General features: G+C 44.5%; 1 protein-coding gene across 1 annotated transcript in view; it reads right to left on the reverse strand.

Annotated features, from left to right (window-relative positions):
- Positions 1-214: 214 nt before the first annotated feature.
- The window catches only part of LOC311233419 (zinc finger protein RFP-like), a gene marked incomplete at both ends in the record, with an annotated part of 82,936 nt that continues 58,964 nt past the window's right edge, over positions 215-24,186 (reverse strand). Inside the window, one exon of the mRNA XM_084320386.1 lies at positions 215-229. Within this exon, the coding sequence (XP_084176512.1) occupies positions 215-229 (15 nt within the window). The remainder of the gene's footprint in view (positions 230-24,186) is intronic.

Genomic DNA, 24,186 nt, shown 5'->3' on the forward strand with positions numbered 1-24,186 from the left:
GGGGCTTTGGAGTAGGCCTTTTGGTGCTCTCTGTAGGCCTCTCTGTGCACGGTGAGTCCAGACATAGTGAGGCGTCGCTCAAGAACACGGCCAGCCACCTTCATCTCCCTCAGCTCGCTGGTGAACCAGGGGGCAGAGCGTGAGAACGTGACCATCTTCGATTTCACAGGGGCGTGAACATCCAGGAGGCCACTCAGGGCTTTGTTGTAATAGCCTACTGAGTCACTGGCTGAGGAGAGGGCAAGAGGGGTGAGATGTTGGAGATCCAAGGCCAGAGCGTCCAGGTTGATGTTTTTTATGTTTCTGAAGCAGATCTGGCGCTTGGGCTTTGAATGGGGGGGGGGGGGGGGGGGGGGGGGGGGCAGCATCTCCATGGAAACGGCCATGTGATCCGACAAGCCCGGGTCGCCTGAATACTTTCAACAACAAATGTTTGTTTCCGCGTCTCTGATTGGCCACGCGCGTTTCTGGTCATGTGACATGTGTGCCAATCGTGGGATCGCAAGTTTCTACACTGGTTAAGCTTATAGGCGCTAGTTCGAAGTTGGTTACGGTTAGAGTTTGTCTTAGAGCATGGCGATAGAACGCCTGCCCTTCTTTCGACGGTTAAGCTTAGGCACTCTTTCGAAGTTGGTTAAGGTTAGAGTTTGTCTTAGAGCATGGCGATAGAACGCCAGGTAGTTTGCAGGCTGTTAGACCCGGAAATAGGCACAGAACTTGCTGTCCCACGATTGGCGCACATGTCACATTACCTGGCCAATCAGAGCGCAAAACTCGAACGCGGAAACAAACATTTGTTGTCGAAAGTATTCACGTGACCGGGTCGTATACACATAGGTTGTTAGGGTCGGAAATAACAAGGTCAAGTGTGTGCCCCCTGTCATGTGTGGGGACGTGCACATGCTGTGTCAGGTTGACACTGTCCAGCATTTGTAAAAACTCTGATGCAGAGTGACATGAGGGGGTGTCAACATGAATGTTAATGTCACCGAGAATTACCATGTTTGCAGATGTAGTACAGAGAGTGGTTAGGAGATCATGCATTTCAGGAATAAATGCTGGGTTTGGTTTGGGTGGCCGGTAGATGACCAATATGGTCATGGGGAAGGGGGTTTAAACCAGTTTAAGCATTTTTGGTTGAAATTTAATTATACGTAATTATTTTACGGTTAATTGTGAATTGTTTCATGTTGAGCTATAGATTGTGGATCAATACACACAGAAAGGTACACCATGCCAATGTTCATGCTTTATTCGTTTTAAACGAGACGACTTAGAAATGTGTTCATTGGAAATACATTGCAATTTCAAGCGAGGTGGACCAGCCGGAAACAACAATGACGTAACCACTACACCTCCCTATAGCCTAATGAAAACAAAATACGCAGAGCGAGTCTGAATGGCACCGGAAATGTATATCTTGTGCACAGTTAATGGTCCTCATTCTCGAACATGTTCATAAGTACCTTTGTAAATATCTTGGTAAAAGGTTTCTACTAACAAATTTACAAAAATCCTGAGTGGCCAAAATCATCACAGATGGGTTCCCATGAATGAAAAACGTCACTCATTCTTAAACTGGAAGTGCGTTCTCGTACACCTGAATTTGCATACAGACACGACCCGCCAGCTCCTTATAAGGCAAGGGCTGTATAATAATATTTATTATTATTATTATTATTATTATTATTATTATTATTATTATTATTATTATTATTATTATTATTATTATTATTATTATTATTATTATTATTATTATTATTATTATTATTATTATTATTATTATTATTATTATTATTATTATTATTATTATTATTATTATTATTATTATTATTATTATTATTATTATTATTTTTGTATATATAATTCCATTTAGGCTGTGGGGGTGCTTAATGTCTGAAGGAGTCGACGGGAGGCTTCTTGTCCTCAGCGAAAGCATGCAATTGGTCCACTGATATTTGATATTTGTCTAGTCTATGTGTTCATTAGATGGGTGAAATCCTCTTTCAGTGCCTCTGTGCCTGTTTTCTTAGGCAGTTAGCCTCTGGTATGCGTGCCATTAGCGTTAGCCACGCTTCTATGCCTCTTTTCTTTTGGAAAGAATTATAATTTTCTTTTTATAATTATATATATATTTGTTTGCATTCGACTAAGATGTTGGCAGTCGACTACGGCTCCTTTCGATCGATTAGTCGACTATTCGACTAATCAGGGGCAGCCCTACTGTATAGTGGAATATACTGTATTAATATGCCATATACCGTCTTCAAAATAAATAAATGCGTGGAGAAACGGCTGGGTTACTTCTTTTTTCTTTTCTTTTTTTACTTTATCTTTTTCCCCTTTATTTTTCTGTTTATCTCCCATCCCAATGTTAGTCGTTATGCCAATTCCCAATCCCCTACCTGGTCGTTGCGTGCTCTGCCCCCTACCCTCGGTCTGGGAGGGCGGAGACTAACACATGCTTCCTCTGACACATATTAATCCCCAATCCCCACTTCTTTTCACCTGGCAGCGCGGACTCTCACTGGGGGAGTGTAACGTGTGGAGGACACTACCTCCCCCAGGATCCGACCTCGCTGTGCAGGCGCCCCGACCGATCTGTAGGAGTCGCTGTTTTACAACGACCAGAACCCACCCTCGCCGGGTTTTCCCACCCTCTAACACTGCCAATTGTGTTAGTATGGACGGTCAGCCAACCCGGAAGCACCACAGCTGGATTCGATCCCACTGTCTCTGTGGTGGTGGGCAGACGCTTAGACCGCTGCACCACCCGGCCGCCTTGGGTTACTTCTTATTTATTTAGTTTGTGTGTGTGTGTGTGTGTGTGTGTGTGTGTGTGTGTGTGTGTGTGTGTGTGTGTGTGTGTGTGTGTGTGTGTGTGTGTGTGTGTGTGTGTGTGTGTGTGTGTGTGTGTGTGTGTGTGTGTGTGTGTGTGTGTGTGTGTGTGTGTGTAATGCAAGACATAGTTAATGATATACAAATATTGTTGTATTGTATTATAATTATTTAATTCCGCGGATGTCTGTGGAATCTAAGTGACGGCACAGCACACCCATCTGTCCGATTTCCGTCCAATTTTTTGCCTTTTCGAGTTCGTAAATCCTACAATGAATTTACAATACGAAGCCGCTTGAGAATGACGAATACGTTTATAAATCAAGTTATGAAGGAATTCCGTGGTAACTTTCACGTATGTCCATTCGAGAATCAGGACAAATGTTTGCTACTAGACTGCTGCCCGGCTGCTTACAGTGTCAAAGTATAGTGGCTAAGCCAGTGGCACATCACTGAAGTGCTCTTTATAGGTGAATGATGCACGCCAGCAGAGCCCGTATCCACCCCTAGCTCAGTAGGACAGGAAGCCTGCATTAAAGCATTACATCATGCGCAGGACTACAGCCCACTCAGCATCGACGGGGCACCGGTTGAGAGAGTGAACAGCTTTAAGTACCTCGGAGCCTACATATCCGAGGACTTGACATGGACCACACACATTGACAGTGTTGTGAAGAAGGCACGACAACGCCTCTACTTCCTCAGGCGCCTAAGGAAGTTCCAAGTCAGTCAGAAGATCCTTAAGAACTTCTACTCATGTACAATAGAGAGCATCCTGACTGGCAACATCACCTCCTGGTTTGGGAATAGCACTGCACAAGACCGAAGCAGACTACAAAGAGTGACACGTTCAGCCGAACGCACAATTGGAGGGGGGCTCCCCACCCTCCAGAACATTTACAACAAGCGGTGCAGGGGCAAGGCTAAGAGAATCATTAAAGACTCCAGTCACCCGAACAACTGCCTCTTTGAACTGCTGCGGTCAGGCAAGCGATACCGGAGTCTCAAGGCGAGCACAGAAAGACTCAGAAGAAGCTTCTATCCCCAGGCCATCAGGCTGCTCAACGAACAATGAACACTACACAACAACCATCAAACGCACATAGCACACACATCCACACGCACACACTCACTTTAAACAAACACACTGTAGCACCCACTCCCCACACTTTATAGCACACACTCACTTTAAACAAACACACTGTAGCACCCACTCCCCACACTTTATATTTATTGATGAAGGATTGCACTACAACTCGTACACCTTACTGTAAATTGTACCTAAATTGTACCTCATCCCATTTCTGCTTTGCACTATATAGTATTGTACATTAGTACACTGCATAGTATTGTATATTATATGGTAACTCAGTTACGTCTATTCTGCATCGAACATTGTACATATGTCTATACTGAACACTGTGACCTAATTTTCTACTTCTAATTTACATGCTATACTATGTTATTTGATACTATCTTGTCTAGCACAGTCTCTGGAGCGTAACAGTAAGAAGCATTTTGTATGAAAGTATTCTGTACTTCTGTATGACACCTATTAAAGAAACTTGAAAGTGGGTTGTGAGAATTAGACCATGCCTAGGGGTGGTTGTTAGACCCCCCTAGGCATGGTCTAATTCTCACAACCCACGACTGCACGTGGTGTAATGGCTTTTATACAACTGCCGCATTCATCCAACCTTCGAAAGAGTGCCTAAACGTAACCAGTTGGAAACAAGGCGGACAGTAATAAAATTAGCAATCAATCAATCAATCAATTCAATAATCCACGTTCACTTAATACTGTCCGCCTTGTTTCCAACTGGTTAAGTTTAGGCACTCTTTCGAAGTCGCTCTCTTTCGAAGTTGGTTAAGGTTAGAGTTTGGAATCAGGGCTGGTGGTCTATCGCCCTGCTCTAAAGACAAACTCTAACCTTAAAGGAAAACTCCAACATTTTGGGAAATTAGCTTATTTAACATCTTCCCTGGAGTTAGCACAGATCAGGATGGTAAAGCATATATAATGACTTCCTTTCTGGGGTTTTCAAAATAAGTGCAACGTTTATAGCAGCGGAAAACGTTTATTTTGTACATTATCCAACGTTAACACGAACCTAAACTAACTTTAGGTTAGTTGTAACGTTAGTGTAGGTTCGTGTTAACGTTAGATAATGTACAAAATAAACGTTTTCCGCTGCTATAAACGTTGCACTTTTATTTTGAAAACCCCAGAAAGGAAGTCATTATATATGCTTTACCATCCTGATCTGTGTTAGCTCCGGTTAGCTCAGAGCGTCCGGTATAACAATACCAGCCATTGGATTACTGTTTTCTAAATTGGGGAGGCTTTTAATCGTCAAGGTAAGAGGATTTTAAGTCATGGTATCCATAAACTTCAATCGGTTCGGATCCTTTGAATGAATGAGAATGTCAACAATCACGACGACACGTTGAAATCACTAGCTGCGCTCAGAGAGGAGTGGTTAGGCAAAAAATAGTTCCGAGTATATTTGCTTATAAAACGTAATTGTCTAATTCAATTTTTTTTTTTTCTCCACGTGGTGAATACACAGGTCACAACATGTTTACATTAACGTTTTGGAGTTGTATTTGGAGTGTATTTCGTGACTGTATACAGTGTAAGGGAACATCAGGCTCCTGATATCCCCCACTTCCAGTGATGAAGCTAAGCTACGCTAACGGAGCGACTGTTCCCAAAGCTAAATGCACGCACAGAGACAAAAAAGGTATGTATCTTCTTGTCTAACTCCAGGGAATATGTTAAATAAGCTAATTTCCCAAAATGTTGGAGTTTTCCTTTAACCAACTTCGAAAGAGAGCAACTTCGAAAGAGTGCCTAAACTTAACCACTTGGAAACAAGGCGGACAGTAATAAAATTAGCAATCAATAAATCAATCAATTCAATAATCCATGCTCACTTAAAACAGCGCACCTCCCAGCTGCTTCTATAGAAAGTAGGTAAAAAAAAATTTGTAATATTTTTTTGCAATTAATCAATCAATCAATCAATTCGCACGATTTTTCTTTTGTTCCACAATGACTCATGACCCATCAATTATATCATCCAACATTGTTTAAGAAACTAACACATTTAATTTAGTCTTTATGACCCTATCACCATATCCTTTCGTAATGTTTACTGTCCGCCATCTTGCTTTCACTTCTAAAAACGTGCACGGTGGAGTGATAGTAATGCGGTTGTGGGCCGGTCCTGGGACCAAGAGCGTGGGGTTATTACAAATACCCACGTGTAACTTGACTGTTTCAGCCAATCAGAATCGAGAAATGTGCATGCCGTTGTATAAGTAAGGGGTAATGTATAGCTACGAGGTCATTGTCGCAAAATAATTGACCGACACGGAGTTTAGAACACCGAGGCGCCTCACCGAGGTGTTCTTTAAACGTAGTGAAGGTCAATTATTTTGCGACAATGACCGAGTATAGCTATACATTATCCCGCTTATTACATGGCTAACTTACTAACAATATACCTAATTCATTTTACACCATCGACAAGACGAGATCAAATGCAGACGCAGTTCTGTTCTGTTGCTCCGCTGTCATCGCCGGCAGCTTCACCAGCAGCCGGCAGGTGTGTCTGATTGGCTGCACTGATGCAGTGTGTGTCAGTGGGCTTGATTGCTACAGCTGCACACAGCGGTCATTATTGCTCGTCAGAGGTCCGTTATCGAGTAATAACGGACCTCTGACGAGCGCTATTGACCAATCATATTCAAGCATTTCGGTGAATGTTAAAACGCCATGTAATAATCATGGTTATCCGGCAGTGTGACTACATGAGTAGAGCTCCCGACTCATGATCAAAAGATCACTGGTTTGAGCCCTGGTCAAGGCTGCTGTCGGAAAGTGGTGTTGTCCAGCAGGGGGCACTCTGTCCTCTGAACTTGTCAGTAACAATGCCCCTGTTACGTTGATAGGGACACCGTACAGCTGCAAGTGCCTTCCTTGGGATGAGACGCTAAACCAAGGTCCTGACGGAATTCATTGTTAAAGAACCCAGGACGCCTATTGTAAAGAGTAGGGGGTTCCCCGACGTTCCTGGCCCAATTAGGTCTCTGATATCAAGGCCACCTAATCTTCCCTTCCCCTTAATTGGCTGATATCAATACCTGTCTCCTGAGCCGTTCAGCCATTGTGTAGTGTGATGTGTGCCGGGTGCCAGTGTATGGTAGCTGTTCTGAAGGTCCAGATTAACACTGAAAGTCTGCGTTTATTATTTTGTATAACTTGTATATTGTTTATATATATAAGATATATATCTTTACGCCATCCGTTTGCATAATAGTATTCTTCGCTCGCCTCATTGGGTCCCGCCCTTGACATTGGAGGCGCCACCAGACGAGCCGCCCAGACATGGTTCTAGACATGTTCAGACAAGTTCAGACTTGCCCATAGCAGGCGCATTGATTCCGGACAGGTAAATCGGCTGCGCCCTAGAAATCAGTCTGAGTATATTATATGGTGGATGGTGCAAGCAGCCGCAGTGGAAGTAACGAGTCGGCAGTATCAGAACAGGAGAAGCAGCAGAGCGAGAGCGTGATACGTCCGGTACAGTTGTACACAGACCTACCAGCGGTGTATCGTTACAGATAGCTAGTAGCTACTTAGATACGACTATAATATTGTAGAGCCATTATTGGCGCAGTATAGTGACTTGTGTAAGCGAAGTAACGTGGAGAAACGTATAGTTAAACCCAGCAGCGTTTGGATCTAACTACTCATTGAAGACCGTCTGCGGGCTAGCTTCCAGTACAAACGAAGCTAGCTAGCTACCATCTATGCCATCAGGCTTTTGGATTAATAGCTATTAACTCTGCCATCGGGCGCTAGGATTACAAGGACCGGTTCCGTACGAGACCCCTTTTCTTCCAGCGACGACCGGATTATCCGACCAGTCTCCAATTCCTCCGGAGCTTGTAGCTCCCGAGGGAAACCATTGTCTCCAGCTACCCTTGCTTTCCCCTGTATCGCCTCGTCTCTTCTCACTCCCTGCAGAGCTCCGGTTGAGTATTCGTAACCTAGGAATTATTCATTACCGCTGACTTTGATACTCTGACATTCTATTATTAAAGGAGAACCGTGATAATTCATATGTATGTTGCTATGACGATTAAAATGCTTATAAACCAGGTATCTTTATCTTTATCGACCTGTCAACCCCACCGGTAGAGACCCAAGCTAGTTTAAGTGAAACTGACTTAGCTCACGGGGGGGGGGGACAAGCGGGACATGACTTGACTATGCCCATAGAACACCGCGCCCCCGAGATGGACCTCGGAGCGCAAGAAGGTAAAGAATGCGCCCCCGAGATGGACCTCGGAGCGCAAGAAGGTAAAGAACGCACCCCCGAGATGGACCTCGGAGCGCGGGAGAAGACAAAGTACAGCGCCCCCGAGATGGACCTCGGAGCGCGTAAGGAGACCAGGTCACCGCCAAGCCCTACCAACTCCAAATCACCATCATCAGCATCATCCCCAAGCGAGGCTGACCAGAGGCTAGCACAAGTCCTGATCGCCACGCTAACCGCTTCAGCGGAAAGAGACCGCCTCCAGGGTGAGCATGACCGCCTCCAGGCGCAACGAGAGAGTGAGCACGAACATCTCAGACTGGAAGAGAGTCGCCTCCAAGCTGACGCCGCGATACATCTCAGACTGGAAGCGAGGCGCATCCAGGCTCAAGAAACCATGGAGCGAGACCGCGCAAGTGCGCAGCGCAAGGCAGAACGAGACCGCCTACAAGCACAAATGATGGAGCAAGCGCTCCAGAGGGTGACGCCCCACTCTTCCACCCGGAGCTCCCGGAGATCATCACGACACGGGTCGAGGGCACCTTCCCCTCCCCGACAAAGCTACACGGGACCCAGCCTACGGGAAGAACCTGCTTACGTTGCAGAGCAGCTAACTGAGCGACTACAAAGCCTAACGGAGGACGAGGGAGGACAGAAAGCCCACCCGCCTTACTCCATCTCAGACCAGGAAGCTCAGCGCAGCCCCAGTCTCAGTCCCGACACGCTGCGTTATGAACCCCCAACACGTCCCAGTGGGGAGTTCGAGCCCCAGACGGCACCAAAGAATAGTGCCTGGAAACCCAGCCCCTGGTTCCCGCCCAGCACGAACCAACTACCCAACGTACAGGGAGACTCGCCACGGATGCCTCTCCCCCCACGTGCGTCAGTGTCGCAGCCATCCATGGCGCACTACATTGGGACACCCACATTCCCAGACTTCACAAGAGAAGACCGAGCGCAGTATACCGAGCTGCGTATGTGCCTAGAGACAATTATGTCCGGAGTACAGGACGAGTCATACAAGTATGCCATTCTCCTTAAGCACCTCAAGGTAACTAGAGCGCACAACATAGCGCTGGCATACTCCAATTCACAAACTCCCTATTCTGACGCCCTGGTGGCCCTCGACGCACGTTACGGACGTACATGGGACTATGTCATTCAGGAGATACGTGAGATTGAACGTCTCCCCCCGGCTAGAGACAACCGAGCACTGGACGACCTATCCGTCAAAGTACAATCCCTGGTAGGGATGCTCGGGTCCCAACGAGAGAAGGGGATGTACGAGTTGTACGCCAACTCCAACGTGGAGCGTATATTGGAGAAGCTCCCCCCATTCCGCCAAGAACGTTTTCGGCGGCAAAGAAACTACTAGTGACCCGAATGGCCCAGAACAGTCACTCCTGGACCTTGCTGACTTCCTAGCCAGGGAGGTTAGCAGCCTAAGAATTGACACCTTCGCATTGGGGTGGCTCGAACATTAAAGAGGGACCGAGGAGGTTTAAAGACCAAAGCAGGCCCATCACCGTGATGCACCAAGCCGAGGCGGTGTCACGGCAGACGAGTCACAACCCCCACGCCAAGGAGAAATGGAAGATTGCCTGTCAATACTGCGACAGTGAACACTGGCTGTCACAGTGCGACGCATTCAAGAAACTGACCACAGCCGAAGTAAGTCAGTGGATTAAAGATAACCGCCGCTGCTTCCGTTGCGCGCGCGGCCACATGGCAGCAGAATGCCGCCTTAAGAAGAAATGTGGCAAATGTGACGGCGCCCACCTCGAAGCACTGCACGAGAGCAATAAGCGCCCACCAGAAGACCAAAGTAGGCCCATCACAGTGATGTACCAGGCCGAGTCGGTGTCACAACAGAAGAGTCACAACCCCCCCGCCAAAGAGGAATGGAAAATGGAGGTTCCAGAATGGAAGATCACATGTTATTACTGCGACAGTGGACACTGGCTGGCACAGTGCGACGCATTCAAGAGACTGACCACCGCCGAAATGGATCAGTGGATTAAGGCTGACCCCAAGGACGCCACCTACCGCAAATCACTGTGCGAGGCCCCCAAGCGAAGATTAGCTCTACGAAGCAACTCGGGAACAGAAGTGCTCCACATCGACCCCGCAAATAGTGGGAGCCCCCGAGTGCTCCTCAAGGTAGTACGAGTACTCCTCAGCCACGGAGACAAGGTACTCGACACCTACGCCGTCCTCGACGACGGGTCGGAGAAGACACTCCTCCTCGCCTCCGCTGCGACCCAGTTGGACCTGCGGGGACCAGAGGAGACCATGACCCTCCGTACCATTCGTCAAGATTTACAGACAATCAAAGGTGAAAACGTCTCGTTCACCATTGCAGCGATCGACTACCCTGAGAAGCGGTACAGCATCAACAAGGCGTTCACAAGCTACGACATAGGTTTGTCACGCTACAATTACCCCATCCCACAGCTGAGGGAGAAGTACGACCACCTACGCCAACTGCCCATACCGCTCATCAGCGGAGCTACACCGACCCTACTCATTGGCTCCAACCACGCGGACCTCATTGTCCCAATCAAGGCGGCCCACATCGGACCCAAAGGATGCCCAGCCGCGGTTAAGACCCGACTGGGGTGGACGATCCAGGGCCCCCTCTACGGACCTGCCAGCCAACCAACGTCCACACGCTGCCTTTACACCAAGGTGAGCGACACAGACAACACTCTCCTACAGCATGTTGAGAGGCTATGGACACTAGACGCGCTGCCATTCAAGACCGAACGCAAGATGGTTCGGTCCAAAGAGGACAAGTATGCCATCGCTCTACTAGCTCAGAAGACTACGAGAGTCGAGGTCGACGGAGTGTTCAGATACGCAACCCCACTCTCGAGGCGGGCGAAGATGCCGGTGAGAGAACTGTGGGCCAAGGAGCAGGGCTGGGAAGACCCCATACCCGAGCACCTAGCTACCACATGGAGAGAGTGGGAGGATGAACTTGTCTTACTCCTCGAGGTGGCCATCCCGCGGAGTCACTTCCCCCCTACCATGCGACTGGAGAAGTGTCAGACAGACATGCACGTCTTCAGCGATGCCTCAGAAGTGGCGTACGGATCAGTTGCCTACCTGAGGGCTCAAGAAGAGGGAGTTCTGAACTCCAAGCCCCTCAGCTACGCTCCAAGCGACGTAGCTGACATAGAACCCATCACCTCCAACCACCTCTTGATGGGGCGGCCGGACCCGGCCCTTCCTCATACGGTGTACAGACAGGAGGAGATGAACGGACGGAGGATGTGGAGACACAGCCAAGTACTGGCCGACCAGTCTTGGGCCCGCTTCCTCCTACGCTACCTACCCTCCCTTCCAGCCCGTCAGAAGTGGGTTAAAGACAGGGACAACCTGACAGTGGGTACCGTCGCGATGATAATAGAACAGTCACTGCCCCGAGCTACGTGGCCAGCCGGCCGTGTGAGCAAAGTGACTAACGGTTCCGATGGGAAGGTCAGAGCGGCAGAAGTCATCGTCCAAGGGCGGACCTACACCAGACCAGTAGCCAAGTTGATAGAGCTGCCTGAGATCCCTAAACCCCCTGACGACGACGATAACCCACTGACTTTATAGATTATTTCTAACTCCCCATAGCACATTATGGAGAAGTTGACTTGACCCTTAATATTAATCTGTGCCCCACATTCTATTTACTAATTATGTGCGGACTAATTAGGGTGCGGCTGTTCTGAAGGTCCAGATTAACACTGAAAGTCTGCGTTTATTATTTTGTATAACTTGTATATTGTTTATATATATAAGATATATATCTTTACGCCATCCGTTTGCATAATAGTATTCTTCGCTCGCCTCATTGGGTCCCGCCCTTGACATTGGAGGCGCCACCAGACGAGCCCCCCAGACATGGTTCTAGACATGTTCAGACAAGTTCAGACTTGCCCATAGCAGGCGCATTGATTCCGGACAGGTAAATCGGCTGCGCCCTAGAAATCAGTCTGAGTATATATATGGTGGATGGTGCAAGCAGCCGCAGTGGAAGTAACGAGTCGGCAGTATCAGAACAGGAGAAGCAGCAGAGCAAGAGCGTGATACGTCCGGTACAGTTGTACACAGACCTACCAGCGGTGTATCATTACAGATAGCTAGTAGCTACTTAGATACGACTATAATATTGTAGAGCCATTATAGGCGCAGTATAGTGACTTGTGTAAGCGAAGTAACGTGGAGAAATGTATAGTTAAACCCAGCAGTGTTTGGATCTAACTACTCATTGAAGACCGTCTGCGGGCTAGCTTCCAGTACAAACGAAGCTAGCTAGCTACCATCTATGCCATCGGGCTTTTGAATTAATAGCTATTAACCCTGCCATCGGGCGCTAGGATTACAAGGACCGGTTCCGTACGAGACCCCTTTTCTTCCAGCGACGACAGGATTATCCGACCAGTCTCGAATTCCTCCGGAGCTTGGAGCTCCCGAGGGAAACCATTGTCTCCAGCTACCCTTGCTTTCCCCCGTATCGCCTCGTCTCTTCTCACTCCCTGCAGAGCTCCGGTCGAGTATTCGTAACCTAGGAACTATTCATTACCGCTGACTTTGATACTCTGACATTCTATTATTAAAGGAGAACCGTGATAATTCATATGTATGTTGCTATGACGATTAAAATGCTTATAAACCAGGTATCTTTGTCCCTGTGCCGTCAATTGAGTGTCCGCCATTTTGTCTAACTATACTGTCTGGCTATTAATATTCTTTAGTAGTGGTTCAATCTAAACAATCTTTAATACAGTCCGGGTTGTGTAGCCCCTTAGCTACAGTAGCCATTGAGCCAAGGTTGGGTGCTACCAGTGGTGGTGACAGAGGCAATTTCCACCCTACGTTGTAAAGTACTTTGAGTCTGAGAAAAGCACTATATAAATGTAATGAATTATTATTTATTATTATTATGGTCACTGCACATGAAGTTCTGTCACCTGGTTGTCCATCTTGTATTAGGTCCACTTCTCCTACTTTGGCCATGTGTTTTTCTTTGACTTAGTACACAGGTGTTGCAGTTTCACAGGGTCAGTTTCTGGGCAGGGCAATCTTGGAAATCTGCAAGGTGAACACCTAATAATTGCTCCATGATCTGGGTTTGAATGAATTTTATTTTATTTTATTTTATTAGACAAAAAAAAAAAAAAAAGATTCCAGAAAAACGTCAAGGATGCTACACAAAAAAGTCAAGACTTATTTCCATTGTGGTCCTTGGTCTCAGACAGACACACAATACAAAACATGACCATAAATAACAATTTGACAAACTACATAGACATGAATTAAATGCAGTACAAACGTAGCCACAGACAAGAATGTATCAGACAACATTTTCATGCATTTTAAGATCTAGTTTTTGACATTGTCGAGGAGCCATGATTTAACTTTTTTCTTAAAATTGTGTCGGCTACTGATGCATTTTAGCTGTGAAGGTAAATTCCAATTTGTGGCTCCCCAGAAAAAGAATTGCCCATATTTGTTTTGAACCTTGGAATACGCAGGTCAGCAATGCTGGCTCTGATGTTATGGGTATGCATGTCCCTGTTCCACTGAAAATAATTTGTAAGATAAGAGGGGGCCCTATTATTATAAATGTTGTGAACTATGTTGAGCTGAAGTTGAACGGACCTGGCTTCCAGAGGGAGCCAGCCCAGCAACTGGATGTGTTGTTTGCCCACATGTGCTCTAGAGGCTAGTCCTGGAGTTAATGGGATGAGTGTGAGGGCTGGTCCAGTACTGTGCGCTTCTCAGTGCCAATTACCATCACGCACCTGAGAGGAGTTTCCAATCAGCTCGGCGGGAGCACTCTTATACTGGGTTTTCTGATCATTTCTGTGTCGGGTCGTTTTGTCACCACGTACTCTACTGCTGTTCCCTCTCGTGTTCCTCCAGTGCGCCCTTGGAGGTTGTTGCTGTGTTCTCTCTCTGCCTCCGTGGACCCGTGCCTTGTTTTCCCACTTCGACCTTGCTTCTGGTGAGACTTTTGGAAGACTATTTTTCTATGAATTGATATCCTCGTTTTTTGCCCTGGACTCACTTCCTTCGTCTGTTTTTTGTGTGTTTCCTCAAAACTGGCTCAGCGGAGTAGCAATACAATCATCAAATTTGCTGACGACACAGTGGTGGTGTGCCTGATCTCTGCCAATGACGAGAGGGCCTACCTGGAAGAGGTCAAGGTCCTGGCGGGATGGTGCCAGGAAAACAGCCTCTCCCTGAACGTCAGCAAAACAAAGGAGATGATTGTGGACTTCAGGAGGTCGGGGGTCAAGGACTACAGCCCCCTCAGCATCGACGGGGCACCGGTTGAGAGAGTCAACAGCTTTAAGTACCTCGGAGCCTACATATCCGAGGACTTGACATGGACCACACACATTGACAGTGTTGTGAAGAAGGCACGACAACGCCTCTACTTCCTCAGGCGCCTAAGGAAGTTCCAAGTCAGTCAGAAGATCCTTAAGAACTTCTACTCATGTACAATAGAGAGCATCTTGACCGGCAACATCACCTCCTGGTTTGGGAATAGCACTGCACAAGACCGAAGCAGACTACAAAGAGTGACACGTTCAGCCGAACGCACAATTGGAGGGGGGCTCCCCACCCTCCAGAACATTTACAACAAGCGTTGCAAGGGCAAGGCTAAGAGAATCATTAAAGACTCCAGTCACCCGAACAACTGCCTCTTTGAACTGCTGCGGTCAGGCAAGCGATACCGGAGTCTCAAGGCGAGCACAGAAAGACTCAGAAGAAGCTTCTATCCCCAGGCCATCAGGCTGCTAAACGAACAATGAATGAACACTACACAACAACAACCACCAAACGCACATAGCACACACATCCACACGCACACACTCACTTTAAACAAACACACTGTAGCACCCACTCCACACACTTTATAGCACACACCCACTTTAAACAAACACACTGTAGCACCCACTCCCCACACTTTATATTTATTGATGAAGGATTGCACTACAACTCGTACACCTTACTGTAAATTGTACCTAAATTGTACCTCATCCCATTTCTGCTTTGCACTAGATAGTACTGTACATTAGTACACTGCATAGTATTGTATATTATATGGTAACTCAGAACATTGTACATATGTCTATACCGAACACTGTGACCTCATTTTCTTCTTCTAAATTACATGCTATACTATGTTATTTGATACTATCTTGTCTAGCACAGTCTCTGGAGCGTAACAGTAAGAAGCATTTTGTATGAAAGTATTCTGTACTTCTGTATGACAACTATTAAAGAAACTTGAAACTTGAAACTTGAAAACACTGAAGAATTGTTGATTGTTTTGTTACTGGACTCTGCCTGTGTGTTTCTTCAAACACTGAATAATTGTTGATTGTTTTGTTACTGGACTCTGCCTGGTATTTTCTACGTTTTGGAACTAATGACATTCTCCGGCCCCTACAAATGTCCTAACCCAGTTGTACAATAAAGACCAAGCATGACTTTGTCAGTATTCCAATGTACAGTGCCCCCCCCCCCCCTACCCAACCCCCCCCCACCCCCCCACCTCCAATGTACAGCCCCACCCAACCCCACCCCACCTACCCAACCTCCTCCAATGTACAGTTTCTATGTCAAATGTATGTCAGTATTCCAATGTACAGTGTTCAGTGTGTGTGTCCCCTACCCAACCCCCCCCCCCCCCCCCCCACCTCCAATGTACAGCCCAACCCAACCCCACCCCACCTACCCAACCTCCTCCAATGCACAGTTTCTATGTCAAATGTATATACATTCTTTTTCTGGATTTTTTTAGTATCACAAACAATCACGCACAAACAGTGTTGCAAATCTGGTATGTCATAAATGTATAGATGTAGCAGTACTGTCTATCTGTATCTTGTGTGTGTCATATGATGAATTGAAAATGGGGGACCCTGATGGAAACAAGACGAAAGTCTTTCTCAGGTCTGCATCCTCTTAACAATTGTATGTATTGAGCTGTACTGTACTGTACCCATTCTGCAATCTGTTAATAAACTTTTCAATCAATCAATCAATCCGTTTCTATTTTCCTCGCGAGTGGGAGAGCATAAAGCTGCAGAGCCGCAGAGTCAACTCTGCTAAGGGCAGTGCTGCAGAGCTGCAGAGCCCAACCTGGCTAAAGGACATTCCCCTCAAATGGATTAACATTGTGGTTGCACATTTCTGTTTTGTGAAAATAAATAGGCCCTTCGGTTTTGGCTAACTCTGAACTACCTGTCTGTGTCGTTGGGGTTGTTTACAAACCATAACAATGAGTTTGTTCTGGGAAACCTGCAACTTATCTTTTTTTTTAACAAATGTTTTTTATTTTCCCTTTTTTAACATGAAACTAGACAAACAATACAGTAACAGTAATAATCAATGATAAATCACAGGACAATAACAGAAATACGCAACTTATCTTTTAAAACTTTGGTCAGACCTCCATACCAAGAACAGATAGCATAGTCGAAGCAACAAGAAACAAGAGAATTTGCCAGAATGCGAAGACTTTCAGGGTCTAGTAAATGTGCTTTCCTGGCCAGAAATGTAGTTCTGCCATTCACCTTGCTCATAGTTTTGAGAGCCATGGATTCCCCGCTCAGGCTGCTATCTAGGTGGCAACCTAGATAGCGTATACACTTTTTTGCAGCAAAAAGCTGGCCCTCGAGATTTATGCTGGGCGAGACCAGCTTTCGCAGCCTGGGTTGGGAACCAAAGATGATGTATTCTGTTTTGGCCATATGCAGAGATAATTTATTGTCAATGAGCCAATGTTTTATGGTAGAGAATTTGTTACTGAGAGTGGCCTGTAGCTTGTCCACATCCTTATCGGAGGAAAGGATAGCAGAGTCATCCGCATAGAGAAACAGGTTCACATTACAGGCAGCTTGCATATCGTTAATATAAATTAAAAACAAAAACGGGCCCAGGACACTCCCTTGAGGGACTCCGCAAGTCACTGGTAGGGCAGATGAGTGATGGCCATGGATGTCTGTCAATTGGTCTCTATCGGAGAGATAAGAGGAGAACCATCTTAGGCTAACAGGGCTGATACCAAGGGCTGACAGTTTGTTAAAAAGAAGGCTGTGGTTGACAGTGTCAAAATCCTTTTGAAGGTCAATTAAAATCATACCACAGTTTGCCAGCATCCATTTCAGCGTCCATCGAACAATTTGGTTTCGCTTTCACAATGTGCACAGGAGCCTGGGATCCGAAGCAAGGGTCTGCACATGTTCGATGGATGCTTCAACTTGCAGCCCGATCTCGCTTAACCTCTTAACCCGACAGTGAGCTGCCACGCACTTGCACGCATGCCGCGGCACTTTGCTCTCGTCTGTCGGCTCCGGGCTGCATTTTCGCCGATCAACCAATACATTGTTGGAAAGTTGAATTTTCCACTGAACTGACTGCAAATGACATCACGTCATAAATCCATATGTACAGACTGTATGAATTAATGTTTTTTTTTGTTTTCAAATGTAGCCAAGAGTAAAGACCCTAACCCTGTCAAAACAGCAGTCATAGTGTATATTTTCAGCAATACGTTTGTTTACCAATAGGTTAAATTATTATTAGTGATAATATTAGTATAATGAGTTCTGGAAAGTTATTTGGAAACAGGCGAATATAGCTAAAACATCCACGCCGCCATTTTGTTTGTAGTCATAATTATGAGTAGAGGAGACCCATTGCTTTCGAATGGCGTTGGAATTTCGAAAAACAACACTACCCACTACCAGCTCAAGCCAGCTCCTGTCAATCAAATGACTTGTGGATACATTTCTTTATTTATCTTATTTTTCGGGATTATCTATGATAAAACTGAACATTATTGGCATAAATTTGAATGCAGTTAGTTTATCTATACCTTTCTGTAAACGTCTAGCAAAAAACGACATTGCAATCCGATTCAAAATGGCGGAGGAATCTCATAATAGAAAAGTAACTGTATTTACAGTAGATTTCATTCACGGTTCTTGCTGCTCTCCTGGTGATACTAAATCCAGAGTGAACTCTGCTATTGGAAAGAGGATTTGGCCCAATCCATAGATGTGCCATTTGGCTATAATAAGGTAATTTATAGGCCTGATATTCTATATTCTATAATAATATTTCAAATTGCATGTGTCCGGATGGTAGAATTCAGTACAGTAAAAAGCCTTCTGCTTAATCATCTTCCCTTTATTCATTTGCTTAGATCTTTTTTACACATGATCTCAAGAAAGTGCCTAACGAGCTCAGTGGCAGTTTTCCATGTCTGGTAATTTTTAGCAGGGTGTTATTCACCGTCAAAGATAATAAAAAGTATCTGATATTCTCGTTTGGTTTATTACAATTGACTCAAGCCTAGTAACAGACACAATATTTCTGACACTGGGAATAAATTCCCTGAGATCCATAGATGTCCCTAGATACTAATAACATGCAAATGAGCCTTGTAGAAGTGGAGCAATCTTCCATTTACTGAGGCATGTATTTTTAGGCAAATTTTCTGAAAATATGGCTAGGGCTTAAGAGGTTAAAGCTCCTATATTATGGAAAATTGGTTTTGGCCAGTGTTGGTGTGGGTTTGTCTAAAATGTTATTCTGGTATTGGAGAAAAACTCCTTACTCCTTGCCATTTGGCTAGGGTTGGTGCAAGACAAACCCCTGGAAGTATTACCCGTGTCATACCAAAGACGCAAACACTACTTTAGCTGTAATCAATTGCCTACCTAATGTACTGCCCAGTTTGTAAATGTCTTATATATTTATTTTTTACTTTTTTGTGTAGGGTAGCCAATCAGGTATGGGAATAATGAATACAAATTATTGTTGCATTTGGTCTACCAAAAATGGCCTGTTAAATAAATAACTTTAGAAAAAAAACAACAACTCAGATTCAAGGAGATTAAAATAAATTGTTGAAAAAAAGAAAAGAAAAGTGGGACAAAAGTCTCTCTCTTGGTTGAGATGCTCTCCTTGGGAGGTAGACAGCCCTGAGGACTGCTGGGGTAAGCAGGCTAAGTCCCAAGCCACTGGAATTCATTAGATGGACATTAACCTAGAGGACACAGACTAAGAAGCGGAAAATAGGATTATGGATTAACTATTTGATGTCTGACCTTCCCCCACCCCAACCAATGCCCCCTTTGTGTTTTCTCAGGCTCCAGCCAGACAACGAGGACGCTAGGGGACGTTACGTCCTGGACCAGGAAGAATGCGAGTTGCCTTTGTCCCCGATTCCCGCTCCCCTTACTGTACATTCTTCAATAACCCTTTTTTGTTGAACTTCCCACATGTGTTGGTGCTTTATTTCCTATTTTAAAAGTACCATTTACTAGTCACAGTATGTCCACATAAAGGCATGTAAATGCATTCAAATATTCATGGACTTTTCTTTTTTGATATTTGAAGAAATGTTGGTTTTAATATGACTACATTAACAACAGCATTGCATACACACACACACGCACACACACACACACACACACACACACACACACACACACACACACACACACACACACACACACACACACACACACATGCACACACACGGAAACACACGCACACACACACCTACACACACACACACACACCTACACACACACACACACACACACACACACACACACACACACACACACACACACACACACACACACACACACACACACACACAATAGAGCCCCAAAGGGTGGAATATGTGTAATCATAACCAGGTTGACAACCTATATGTCTGTTTACACTGTGCTTTGTAGCCTGTCAGTCAATCAGCCTAAGGACACAACGCTGATACACAGGATTAGGTGCACAGTACAGTAAGGTTCATTCATTCAATCTTTATTTAATCTCGAAAGATCATTGAGATCAAGCTCTTATTTACAATGACGTTGAGAAGTACAGCACATAATAAATACAAATACAATATAGAAACAGAAGAGTCAATCAATTAAACAATTTGAATGAATTAAAACAACTACAGACTGAGGTGAAATGGTTGGCTATTAATTATAGATTTAAACTGATCAATGGATACTAAAGTTAAACTTTGCAAAACATTCCACGTGTCGGGGGCACAGAAGCTTAAAGCAGATTTTTCTAATTCAATGCAAACTCTGGGGACTTTAAGTGTAAGCCAATCACCATAGTGAGTATGATAAGGTCCAGAATTCCAGTCCAGTAATGAAGTGATGTAGTAAGTAAGTAAGTAAATTTTATTTGTATAGCACCTTTCACAGATAAAATCACAAAGTGCTTCACAGAAGTAAAACATAGCAACAGTTACATAGATATGAACGCACTACACATAAAACAATTCTGACACATTGTAAGCATAGGCATAACATAAGAAAATGTAATAACTAAATATGAGTGCAACATAAATGTCAGTCCTAAAAACAAAACAACAATTATAAATATATAAACAAAGTATACAACCAGGAATTAATTAAAAGTCTGAATAAAAACGTTTTCAACTGTTCCTTAAAAGTGGATAGGGAGTCAAGTGAACGCATAGAAAGGGGGAGGGTGTTCCAAAGGGTAGGGGCCATAAATTGGAAGGACCGGTCACCTTTTGTTATTAACCGGGTCCGTGGGACAACCAGGAGATTTTGGTGGGAGGACCTAAGTGCACGACTGGGGGAGTAGGGGCGCAGTAAATAAAAAATGTACACAGGGGATTTACCTTGGGAGGGCTTTAAAAATTAAAACAAGAATTTTAAAATGGACACGATAATTAACGGGGAGCCAATCTAGAGTGGATAAAATGGGGGTGATGTGGGCACGCCTACTTGTCCCAGTTAAAAGCCTTGCCTCCATGTAGGGTGCAGATCATCAATAATGGCTTTATACAGAGACAGATGCCAGTGCAAGTCAGGTCTCTCTACCAGAGAGGATCACCCAACTTTATCATACAGGATACAATGATGAGTATAACTGTCACCGGGGATAAACCTGAGGGCAGAAGGATACACAGAGTCCAGAGGCTTTAGAGTGGAAGCAGCAACATGCTTATAATCTTACGTCTCCACAATCAAAACAGTAACATAGCTTCAACGACCCTCCTTCTGCTCAGCATAGGAAAATAGATTGTGATTCTGTACAAAAAGCCAACCTTCTGCAAGGTTATCCACATGGCATTTAAATGTAAATTTCTCATCAAGCCAGATGCCAAGGTATTTATATAGGTACCCATTCACAGTGGATATATGCAAATTATCACAAACAGTACCTTTGGCTCTAGAGAACAGCATTGAGTACCAGTTTAAGATTAACAAGCGCACCCTGCCAAAGGTACAGTACAACATATTGTAAACAGACACATTTGTGTGGACACCTATATGCTTGAATGGATACAGACGCACGCACACACACACACACACACACACACGCACGCACGCACGCACGCACACACACACACACACACACACACACACACACACACCAATAAAGATTCATAGATGCATACAAACACACACATACATACACACATGTGCACTCACGCACACACACACACACACACACACACACACAAACACACACACACACACACACACACACACACACACACGTCAATGCACATACATACATTAGGCTACATACATCACCTACATACATACTGTACACATGCACACACACACAAAATATTTCTCCTCTCCCACACTTTTCTGTAGACATGAACTTGTTTTTGCAGATAATCCAACATCTCCTATCTTCAAATGTACCCCTGTGTAAGATAAAAATGGAAAATGGACGTAGTCTCATAAAATGTTAGCCTGGCAAATGCCCATTCTATTTCATTATACAATAGCTGCTTTGTTTATGTCCTGGTGTGTATGTGTGTGTCTGCGTGCAAGTGAATGTGTGTTTGTGTGTCTTATGGCATGTGGTGTGTGTTGCTTACTGTATGTGGGGCAGAGCAAACGCAGCTCATTCATCATCCCTATTGCCTCCTGAGCTAATGAATGTGTCCCGGGCTGAGCCACAGGGATGAGAGATGAAGTAAGAGAGGTTACATAACAGGTCCTGTTGTGTCTCACAACACATGATCAGTGTACTGTAGACTATAGTGTTTCAATATATTCTGCCTTAAATTCAGAGTGTTCTAAATTAAGATCAGATAGATTTGATTGGATATTATTTTATTAATCCCCAGGGGAAATTGCATCATCACAGCAGCATAAAAATGGAAGCATAGCAGCACTCAATCAAGAATAAAATAATATTAGTATAAAGAAGGAAGGGTAAAAACACAAAATAAGTATACATTTACATAGTATATAGAGATGTGTAAATAGGCAATTTATTGATAAGAGCCTATAGCAATCTAACACCCCCCAAGCTAAGGTCCATAGTGTCTCGACTAACAGGACACAATCATGTCCTACAGTACACAATTGTGGTCTTGTGTAGCTCAATGGGTAGAATGCTTGGTGCTCCATGCATGGCACTAACACTGCCAGGGTGAAAGGTTGGATTCCTACTGGGGCCACCCATACTGGAAAATGTACAGTATGTAGTCATTGTAAAGTGCTTTGTGTGGTAGTATTGGTAAATGTTTCATCTTGACAATATAAACATTCTAAATAGACTACACTTGATTTCCTGCCAGCTATTGATATTGGCAAACACTGCAACAGGAAATAAACGTTGTTCCAATTAGTTTTCTATAGCAACACAATTCCACTGCAACCGTCTATAGACATGCAGCCAACCATATATTCACACATTTTGCTTTTATGTCACGCTCAGATTGGGATTCCTTTCCATCATGTTTGCAGGGCTGTCATATATACTTTCTTCAAACTTGCTGGTATTATTAATTAATTATTTCTTTATTACATGCTATCATTAGACGTTATTATTGTAATTATAATGCTATTGAGAGACAAAGGCAAAATTGGACTTCAATGTTTTTCCTCTTCATTTACATTTAATTGGCTACAAAATGTGCAATCATCAAATTAAATATATAAAAAGGCATAATGAATAAGAAATAGCCTGTGCAGCCAGTTGCTCATGAAAAGCAAAAATAAATAAGGCCCTTATCAGTGTTTACATGAAATCTTAAAGAATTAACGGAACTTAAATCCTGGACTTATTCATTAGCAATTTGATTATACTCTAATCATTGATTGGTTTGGACCACTGGGTCCAGCTGGAACATTCAGATCAGTTATCAACCAGTTATTTTGCTATAGGTGTGATTGAAATACCCCAACTTTACAAGCAACACAAAGACAGGTCTCTTTAAATTCACAAGCCATTTATTGAAACACAAATAGATAACATGAACACATCTAGGAAAAACAACTGCTTTTGGATAGTTTAGTCATTCAAATACTGTACAAACACAAACCTTACACTTTAGAATTTTGTAGCATGAGCTTTGGACCGCACTGACTCAATTTGAGAGTAGTAATTGGACCTCAGTACTTCTAGCTCACAGCAGCACATGAAAGAAATGATTGAAACAACAGTAACATCTAACAACAGTGACACAACATAGGACATTAGGTTACTTCATCAACTATCGACTTTTGGCAAGATAAGACCATACCACATCAGGTCCATGGTATTAACTTGTCATCCGGGCCTGAAGTAGACAATAGGCCGTTGTTCCAAACGGTCCGTCTGTATCAACGTTTTTGTTAGGGCTAGCATATAGAGGGTCGCCTCTGGTGTCTCAGGCCGACAGTCCATCTTTCACAAGCAGGGTGGAAATCCACAACATTCGTGGAAGGCCAGCAGGGAGTCTCCCAGGACCGGGCGCCTGGTGCCACAGAAGGTGGTTAACGATACTTAATCCCTAACTCAGAGTGGTTTGAGGTAGTTTCATGTTCTTTGGTTTCTTGAAGTCAAGTCTGTTCAACCTCCATATATGTTGGTCAGAGAATGCAACGTCCTTCTCCAGAATAGTTCTGAACTGCGCAGAATCAAGTGTTTGATAACTCTGGCTCAGAGGTGTGTCCCAAGGGTGCAGACAGTGTTTGATAACTCTGGCTCAGAGGTGTGT

This window comes from Notolepis coatsorum, assembly GCF_963971535.1.
Source record: "Notolepis coatsorum genome assembly, chromosome: 8".
Taxonomy (NCBI): Eukaryota; Metazoa; Chordata; class Actinopteri; order Aulopiformes; family Paralepididae; genus Notolepis; species Notolepis coatsorum.